Genomic DNA, 10,000 nt, shown 5'->3' on the forward strand with positions numbered 1-10,000 from the left:
AAGTGGGGCACACTGGAATGGTCTACTGGAACTATGTTAAATTGCATTGTCTATATATATCAAATCAAATTCAATTCATATCGTGACAGTTTGGGGGCACGGTGGCGCAGCTGTCGCCCTCACAGCAAGAAGGTTCTGGGTTCGATTCCCGTCTGGGACGCTGTTGGCGCTGAGGGTGTGTCCCCATCCCCATGTCCTCAGTCCCCACTGCCCAGGTGATCTCGTCAAAAGGGCCTTTCTGTGCAGAGTTTGCATGTTCTCCCAGGCCCTGTTCTACGGGGGTGCAAAAGCATGCATTGCACCCTTATTTTAATTGTCTGCATGCTCAGTTGAAAAGTAAAAAACAAAACAAAAAAAAAATTAAATAAATGCTACAGCTGCACACTTACTGTTTAAACTTGAATTATAGTTGTTTTTCTTTGTTCTTTGATGTGATTTTATGGCTTTTTGGCACCTATATGTAACCTTTTAAGGTTGAGATAATTGTATTATCATTATATGGTCCAAATATTTCAGTAAAGCACTTGAAACACTTGAAATATTCTTGCTTGGGTGGTATCATTCTAGTTGAAATGATGGTCAAATGCATTATTTTTACTAAAATAACATGTCAAATTTTTCGGGCGGCCGGCCTTTGGCCGGCCACCCGAGTGGGCCCGGCCTTTGGCCGGGCATCTGCACCCCTTCCTATCTAGGATGCACCCCTAGTCATCTTGTTCTGGAACCGGCCCTGTGTTCTCCCCATGCTCGCCTGGGGTTTCCTGCAGATAGGAACCCCCCTAAAAACATGCAAAACAAATTGTGACAGTATGGGGATAATATAAACATCTGCTGACAACAGTTTCAACACATTAAAGGAGAATTCAGTTTTTTTACACCCTGGTAAAGGTCCAGGTTGTAAAAAAAACGCAATTCTCCTTTAAGTAGACAGTATGGCTCAGAAAGAGTATGTATTACTTACATGTGGATTAAGTTGTCCCACAGTGTGTTTGGTTTTCCATGCCGATCAGATGTATTACACACGCAAATATCCTTGTCTAGTGTCCCATGGCTGGAGTGAGCTGGTGCAGGCTGTGCAGGAGCAGGTGAAGAGGCGGGGGTCAGAGCTGCAGAGGGAGCTGAGGGACAGTGGAGTGTTTCACCTCAGCGCCCGTGGAGAGATAGTGGCACCTCACACAGTAGAGGTAAGGCGAGACACCCCAGGTGAAAAGGCTAAAACAGCCATTTTCTCTTTGTCATACTCTGAGCCCAAAAAAAATCCACTTCAGTAGCACTTACATGTACCAACCTTTCCAGTTTGTTCTATCTATATTCTGAAGGTTTTTACAGTGGGGTTCGTTTACGGTATATATAGAGAGCCGCAGGAATGAGTCCGGAAGTATACTTCAGTGGAAAAGTCTATGGGATTTAACATGGGGGTTTCGCTTAAATTCAATTCAATTCAACTTTATTAGCAGACTCAGGTCCATAGGGATACATACACGGGGTTAACATACAAGAGATACAACAGGCAATAAAAATCATAAAAGAATGTACAAAAAGATACATAACTTAACGCACAGGCAGAACATACAGGCATTTTAGCCAGTGGACCCTTAAACTTGATGTATAACGTGAACAGCTCACTGAGGGGCTTGAAAGAGCTACAATGATACCGTTTGTTGACACATCCAGCCTTTTCATAAACTTAAACATTAGATTTCTTAGGAGTGCTTTAAAAGTCCTCACTCCAGCAGTGACAAACATCTGGCTAGCACTGCCCCCTCTGGGTTGTTTAAGGAGTATTCTCATGGCATCATTATATGCAACTTGCAATCTGTGCATGCTAGACTTTTTATAACATGACCAGGTGTGCAGTATAAAGTGGTGTGCAATATGCCTTGAACAAGGACACTTTCACTTTAGTGGAACAATGACAGAACTTTCGGGCAATAGTGTTTGCTTGAGCATACAGCTTCCGACATTGTCTGTATATATCATCGTCATCTGTCATTTGATCCGTAATAAAATGGCCAAGATATTTAATCTTATTCCAGACCTCAAGACTATTGTCTGATAGTTTAAAGATAGGAAAGTTAAGGCGTTTGTCCTCTTTAGTTCTGAGGACTGAGGACCACCAGGTCATCTGCATACATCAGATGGTTTACTAGTGTTTCTCCGACCATGCATCCTGTGTTACAGGTTCTCAGTTGAGCAGACAAACCATCCATATATAAATTAAATTAAATAGGAGATAAAATTCCCCCCTGCCTCACGCCATTGCTTACACCAAATGGAGCTGATATACTCCCACCCCATTTGACCTGCATGGTCTGGTGGGCATACCAGTAGGCCAGGACCCTCACAATAAAACCGGGCACTCCTCTTTGCTTCATTTTCATAAAGAGTTTATTATGGTTAATCCTATCGAATGCACGGGACGCATCAATAAAACACATGAGGACTGATGAATTACTAGACTTGTATTTGCTCACAATTTCCTTGAGAGCAAAAATACATAGGTCAGTACCATGCTTTGGTTTAAAACCAAACTGGTTATCAAGGGAGTGGATATACTCACTTACTCTATCCAGTAGGATTATTTCCATTACTTTGGAGATGATGCTGGCTATAGCTATGGGCCTATAATTATCAAGGCTACTAACCTTGCCAGCTTTATCTTTAATAACTGGGACAAGCAATACTGAAAGCATTGAGTCAGGTAATACACCGTGGATCATAAAGCCAGTAAAACTGATAGATAACAGTGGTGCTAGTCTCAGACTAGCATTTTTCAGGTGCTCTGCAGTGATCTGATCCATCCCACATGCTTTGTTTACAGACAAATGTTGCATGGCTTGATACACCTCATGTGTTGTTATACCCATATTATCATTGTTCATATCAGAGTCATCCACAAACAATTCACTATTAATACAGTTGAATAAAGAGCTATAATGCTGTCGCCATAGTGCCACAATATTATCAGCTCCTGAGGTTCCTTCTACAGAGCAGGGTAAGGAGGGTTTACTATTAGTGAGAGATCTCACCTCTTTCCAAAAATCATTCACATTGTTACACAGTAGCTTACTGGCCATGGAGTCTGCCCTCATGACTTGCTCATTTTTGCAGATGAATCGTACAGCATACTTATATCTAGCATTAGTTGTGATTTTATGCTCAAGCTCAGGCCCCTGCCTAGGTCTTCCAGCTATAGCCCACAGTTTAAAGGCTTCTCTTGCGTCAGCATGGTACATTGCTACATGCTACATTAAAGTTGAGCTGAACCCAAAAATGACTTTTATTTTATTTTAGTTCAAATACCTGGGTATGCACTGCACCTATCGAATTTCTTTAGTTTTTCCACACTTTTTCACATCAAAAGTTCATTTTTCAAGATTTCATTCTTAACAGTAATCTACAGTTTGCTGACTTCACCTAGTACTATCAAATTTCTACTCCATTTCAACCAATCATATCACAACATGGCAGCTGTCAATCAAATCTTCATTTCAGGATAATTTTCTCCTCCAAATGAAGGAGAAAATGGCACCTAGTGCCTGTCATCTGGCAGAATTCCTATCCCATAAACTAACTACTAACTTGGTCAATTGTATGTTGATCTACACAATAAAGAAAACGGTAATTTCTAAGAATGCAAAGAAATGTAACTGGCTTGTTAAAACTCGCATTCCAGGAATATTGTATTTACCGCAATAGCGATAATGGCGCGCCCCCGAGAGCCTGGTTGTCAGGGATCGCCCCTCCCCCGAGGGGCGACCCCTGACAACCAGGCGGGCAGGCAGCACCCATGCATCGGATTGTCCGCTCGTTCCCCACGGAATCAGCTGGCTGCCTGGTACTCGGCGGATCCCACTCGCGTAGCACGACAACACGCTGAATCCCACTCGATTTGGGGGTGGAACGTGCCAGGATTGGCCAATGCCAAAGCCAGTCCCCAGAATTGTCAAATCAAATCATCGACACCCTATATGGTCCGCCTCTAAACCCTGTCATCTCAGACAAGATTTGTTTTCAGTCTCCGACGCTCGCGCTTTTGCTTTCTGTTCCGACTTTAAATGCATAAAATAAGGTCTGTGGTTAACAAAAGTTTATGGGAACGCGAATCTGGGTTCTGCATGATTATCTTCACACACGTGAATAACTTTTATGACTTTTGGAACGTAAATGTGTTGTTTTTTTATGTGATTTTTATAAAATGCTTCAAAAGGCATAAAAGTTATTCACGTTTGTGAAGATTATCCTGCTGAACCCAAATTCGCATTCCCATAAACCAGGGGTGGGCAACTATTTTTCATGGGGGGCCACATGAGAAACCCAGATTGTTGCCAGGGGCCGAACAAATATTGTCATGCCGTAACCCATGGATGGGCAACTTTGATGATAGAGAGGGCCACAAAAAAAATTCCTCGCTACCAGATTTTGCTGAGGGCTCAACGGCGCCAGCGCGAAAAATTTGGGGCATTTGAAGCCAGGTTTAGAGGAATAACTAATTTTAAATTAACAATTGTGATGTCATTATTCAGTCTTAACCACCAATATTTGATCCTTTTCCTCACTCACTCCTATGTCACCACCTGCTCTCCCTGCAGGGCTTGAAATTAACTTTTTTCACCACCTGCCAATATGGCTGCTAGATTTTAAAGTTACCAGCCAATTAGAATTTCCACTAGCCGAAATGTTTTTCTTGAAATAGGCTAAACCAGAATATGAGTGGGTTAATTTAACACATTCACTGCCAGACGTTTTTTTTTTTACTGTAGTTAGCTTCTGCCAGAGGGGTTTTTTGAGGATTCTGGCTCATCTTTCAAGACCCGAGGATTCTTTTCTGCTAAGATTTTGTGAACACACAATATCTCAAAAGAACTAATAGAATGTGTGCTTTCTCTGTCTAAAAGAGTTAGTTTGTAGAGTTAGTAGTTATGTAAGCATTAGCAGTTGAATACAGCATGGTTTTAGCGTCAGAAAAAATATTCAGAGATAAACGGCTTTTTGTGAAATTCGATAGAACAGTCACTTTAACCATTCATTTTTGGCTCTCTCTCTCTCTCTCTCCCTCCCCCTCTCGCTCTCTCTCTCTCTCTCTCTCTCTCCCTTCCTCTCGCTCTCCCTCCCTCTCTCTCTCTCTCTCTCTCTCTCTCCCTCCCTCTCGCTCTCCCTCCCTCTCTCTCTCTCTCCCTCCCTCTCGGGAGGGAGACGCACTAGGTTTAATCCTAGTGAGAGGGGGAGAGGGAGAGAGAGAGAGAGAGAGAGAGAGGGAGGGAGGGAGAGAGAGAGAGCGAGAGAGAGAGAGAGAGAGAGGGAGAGAGCGAGAGGGAGAGTTGCTTCAACTCCTCCCTCCGTGGGCGTTCTTCTTGGCTGCAGCGGCCGTCACAAGCTTGTCACCAGTCTCAGTGCTTTGCTGCTGTCCTGTGCCTGTGGCTGCGCGGCCGCTGTTTGAGGAAGTCGGGATGGACTCGCTCGCTTCTTGGAGTTTTGGTTGAGAGAAGCTTTTGCGATTCTGGTCAAATTTATGCTGCGTGTTTCAAAGTGTGTTCCACCTGTAATCTATTATGTAAATTTGCAATCCCGCATCGCCAGCAATCAGCGCGAAAACGAAAGCGTTTTCCCCCATCCATTTTCATGAGAATGGCTGGGGTGAGAATGGCGTGACAAGTTAAAAAAATGCTTGCCTTCCTCTAGTCAGGAGAGCACTGTTGCCACTTAGTGGGTCGGTGGAATGGGTTGTAAACGTTCGGTGGCTCCAATAATTATATAAGAGATGTAAAAGGGTTAGATGCACATCCCACGGTCAAAAAAAAAAAAATCATTTTTTTGACGACTCAACTCGTCGTTGGCAGTGAACAGCTGGATTGTGTTTGACGACTCAACTCGTTCTTGGCAATTAACGTGTTAAGCATAAGTATCAGTAAGTGGCCCGGGATTCTCAAAGCCTGTGTTGAGGGTCACACAAGAACAAAAATGCACTCTTGAAGCTAAATAAATCCAAAACCAACAAGTTAATTATTTAAATTTCTACTTCAATGTAGAACAGTCATTTCTTAAACATGAGATTACTTTTAGCCTTTTAGTCATAAATATTATTGAAAGATATTCCATATTCCAGACTGAAATGCTATAACAGAAGAGTATTGCCCAGAATGACATGAACATTTGGACACTTATTCAGCGGGTATATTGCGGGTTCAAGTGCACTGTAAAAAAAAATATATATATATATATATTTTTTTTGCAATTCCATCGCGGGCCACACAGCGCCGTATGTTGCCCATGTATGCCATAAACCTTTGTTAACCACAGACCTTATTTTATGCATTTAAGTGAAATCCCCATTCTAAAACCCCATAGACTTTACCACTGAAGAACCAAATGCCGGCGATTTCTGGATAAAGCCTACAGAAATACGTCATCCCTGCGGTACTCTATTAATCATAGCCTGATTTATTTACATTTTATTTCTAAAAACATGGCATGTTTTTGTTTACTTTTTAAAGCAGCTACGAGCAAGATTTTCGATTGTTATTAAACAGTATAATTACAAAATTGATGCATCACATCTTACCTATAATAGTAGCTGAGACCAAAGCCATGTGAATCGGAGATTGCCTGCACCCACCAGCTGGCAGGCGTATTCACAAACATTTTCAACCAGTCTCTCTCCCTCCGACAAGTTCCCTCCTGCTTCAAAGCAGCGACAATCATCCCCATTCCCAAGCAGCAGAAAGTGACTAGCCTCAACGACTGGCGCCCAATAGCCCTCACGCCAATAGCCAGCAAGTGCTTTGATATATCACAGATCCGCCCCACACTCCCCCCGGACCACGACCCGCTACAATTTGCATACCGCCCCAACAGGAGCACAGCGGATGCAGTAGCACACGTGCTCCACACCGCCCTCTCCCACCTGGAGGGGAAGGACACCTATGTAAGAATGCTGTTAGTGGACTACAGCTCAGCATTCAACACCATAGTACCCTCCAGGCTGGTACGCAAGCTCAAGGATCTGGGACTAAACACAGCAATGTGCGACTGGATCCTGGATTTCCTGACAGATCGCCGCCAGGTGGTGAGGGTGGGCAACCTCACCTCCTCCCCACTGACCATCAGCATAGGAGCGGCCCAGGGGTGCGTCTCCAGCCCCTTCTGGTACGACCTCTACACCCACGACTGCGTGGCGACTCAAACTTCGAACACCATCGTGAAGTTTGCAGACGACACAGCAGTCGTGGGGCTGATCTCCGGGGGCGACGAGACGGCCTACAGAGAGGAGGTGGGGGCCCTGGAACAATGGTGCCAGGACAACCACCTCTCTCTGAACGTCTCTAAGACCAAGGAGATCATTGTAGACTACAGGAGGGGGAGGGGCGCACACCCCCCAATCACCATCAACGGCACAGTGGTGGAAAGGGTGGACAGCTTCAAGTACCTGGGAGTCAACATCCACCAGGACCTGACATGGGCCGGTCACACCGCCACTGTTGTCAAAAAGGCCCAACAGCGACTACACGGACTCAGGTGCCTGAAGAAATTTGGGCTAAGGCCAGAAATCCTTAGGGACTTCTACAGAGGCACCATTGAAAGCCTGCTGACTGGCTGCTTCACCACCTGGTACGGGAACTGTACCACCATGGACCGCAGGGCGCTACGACCGTCAAATACGTCAAATTTAAAATGTTTAAGCACGTCTAAAGTATGCACATGACATGTGCACCTATGTGCAGTGAATATGCCACTGTCTCTGACTTGTCTTATCACTCTACTGCCTTATTGCTTGTTGTGTCTCTTGTTGTTTTTGCACTCATATGCCCTGTTATATTTGTACTATGTTGTAAACGGAGTCCACAGCACAAGAATTTCACACGTGATACTTGTACCACGGAGTGACAATAAAAAAATCTTGAATCTTGAATCTTGAGATTGCTCTCTTGATGCTTATAGAGTCTGTGTCTGTCTAACCTCGCGTCACCAGGGGGCTCTCTCTCTCTATCTGTCTACCGGCAGGCCGGATAAACCCGGAAGTGAAACGAAACGGTTCACGGCAGATGCCTGCCTTCCGCCGTTTCGCTCTGCCTAGCAACAGATCATAAACAAGGAGAACACCATGCAGGGGCTTGCTACTCTCGCGAACATCTCTCGTTATATTCTAACAGGTTTTTTGGAAGTTATTTTGTGGTTATGGCCGAAGTGGCTGCTGCAAACCGTTTCATTTCATTTCCTGATCTGCCCTGGCCACAGACAGACTAACACTGGCTGATTCACTCGGGGTTCAAGCGAGACTACTCTGCGTTGGTCTCGTCTACTATTATAGGTAAGATGTGATGCATCAATATTGTAATTATACTGTTTAATAACAATCGAAAATCTTGCTCGTAGCTGCTTTAATGAATGTTGACAGTATTTTCTGATTTATGGAGTGATAAGAAGAGATATCCAAAATTCCCAGTCTAAAAACCTTTGGCTCTAATATGTCAACAAAATGAAACAGGAATTCTGAACCTGGATTTTTCCAATGTTCACATTTCTGTCCTGGAAAGTATGCATATGTCTTAATGTAAATAATGAACTGGGGAAGTTTCATGGTGATAGCTATTAGTTAAAAACTTGACCCTATTCACCTGGGGTGTCTCACTTGAATGTTGATCAGTCAGGCACACGCTCACAACAGAGGACTGTCACAGAATGGGAGATATCATCACTCGGGACATAACAGAGAAACTGTCATGAAATGATCAACTCTCATTTCTGTGTAGTCAGTGGTAGATTGGTCAGAGCAGTTTTAGTTCTACAAACATTTCTCAGAGGCAGAAATATGTATGTAATGTAAAGTAAGTAACGTTAGCCGCTACCATTAGCCAAAGTAGCTGGCCATAATGCATTACGGCGATAAGAGAGACAGGGCAAATTCGGAAACTCCCCCGGCAGCCGCTAGGGGCAGCCGCCCCCTCTCCTCGTACTTCCGTGTAGCATTAATCCATTCAACCAATCAAACGAAATCAAACAATATCCGGAAGTGAGCTTCATTTTGCTGTGTCAAAGTCAATGAGCTCCATTGGTCCATTATATATATGTCAATGATTGGTTCCCAAACTGGGGCTCCACCTGGTGGTCCACCAGATAATTGCTTTTTTTTTTTTTACAGACAACAGTTTTTTCATATACACATTAACCCTGAGGAGTAGCCGGATTGGGCCGATATTTGGGGAAATATCACAATTTTGAACATTTAATTTCATAGGCTGCAGCAGGCTCAGTTTTCATATGAAACTAGAAGACCTAAGGAATCGATTTCTACCAACCATGTCATGCTAGTTTGTCAGGGAGGTAGCTAAACAACACTCCAAATTTAGGCTAAATGTTGGCGAGGGGGGGAAAAAAGCATTTCCAAAGGGGTCCTCTTTTTCACAGCCTAATGTTGGCAGGTGTGTGTGTGTGTGTGTGTGTGTGTGTGTGTGTGTGTGTGTGTGTGTGTGTGTGTGTGTGTGTGTGTGTGTGTGTGTGTGTGTGTGTGTTTGAACCAGCTAGTAGCCTTATATTGTCATTTAGCCTTTCTGCTGCATGGTTAAATTAGCAAATTTTAATTTTATTGGGGGGGTGGGGTATATGCAGTGGAAGTGGTCCCTGGGAAATTTGGTTTGGTACGTATTGGTACTTGGATGGAAAAGGTTGGGAACCCCTGCTCTAAGGAAATCTCTCTAGAACTAAAAGTCCAATTAGCAATAAAAGAGCAGGATGAAAGAGGCGAACAATACGGTCTCTCCTTTTGTTCTCCCAAATATTCCACATCAGGCCTCCATCGATCATCTGGGACCATTTCAGAAGCAATGTTAGCTATATCAATGGTACTGTTTTTGTCCAATCAGGTGACAGACATCAGTGAGAGGAAGATACGTCTCTCGGCAGAAACCCTGGTGATCGCCACAGGAGACAGACCTCAGTATCTGGATGTACCAGGAGACAGAGAACTCTGTGTGACCAGGTGAAACAGCACAACCATACTGCC

The 10,000-nt window shown here is 44.0% G+C and overlaps 1 protein-coding gene across 1 annotated transcript in view; it reads left to right on the forward strand.

The window, feature by feature from the left end:
- The window catches only part of LOC310799745 (thioredoxin reductase 1, cytoplasmic-like), a gene marked incomplete at both ends in the record, with an annotated part of 50,719 nt that overhangs the window by 12,593 nt on the left and 28,126 nt on the right, over window positions 1-10,000 (forward strand). Inside the window, 2 exons of the mRNA XM_083662342.1 lie at window positions 1,042-1,184; window positions 9,861-9,976. Coding sequence (XP_083518468.1) covers window positions 1,042-1,184; window positions 9,861-9,976 — 259 coding nt within the window. The remainder of the gene's footprint in view (window positions 1-1,041; window positions 1,185-9,860; window positions 9,977-10,000) is intronic.

This window comes from Poromitra crassiceps, assembly GCF_964638095.1.
Source record: "Poromitra crassiceps genome assembly, chromosome: 2".
Taxonomy (NCBI): Eukaryota; Metazoa; Chordata; class Actinopteri; order Beryciformes; family Melamphaidae; genus Poromitra; species Poromitra crassiceps.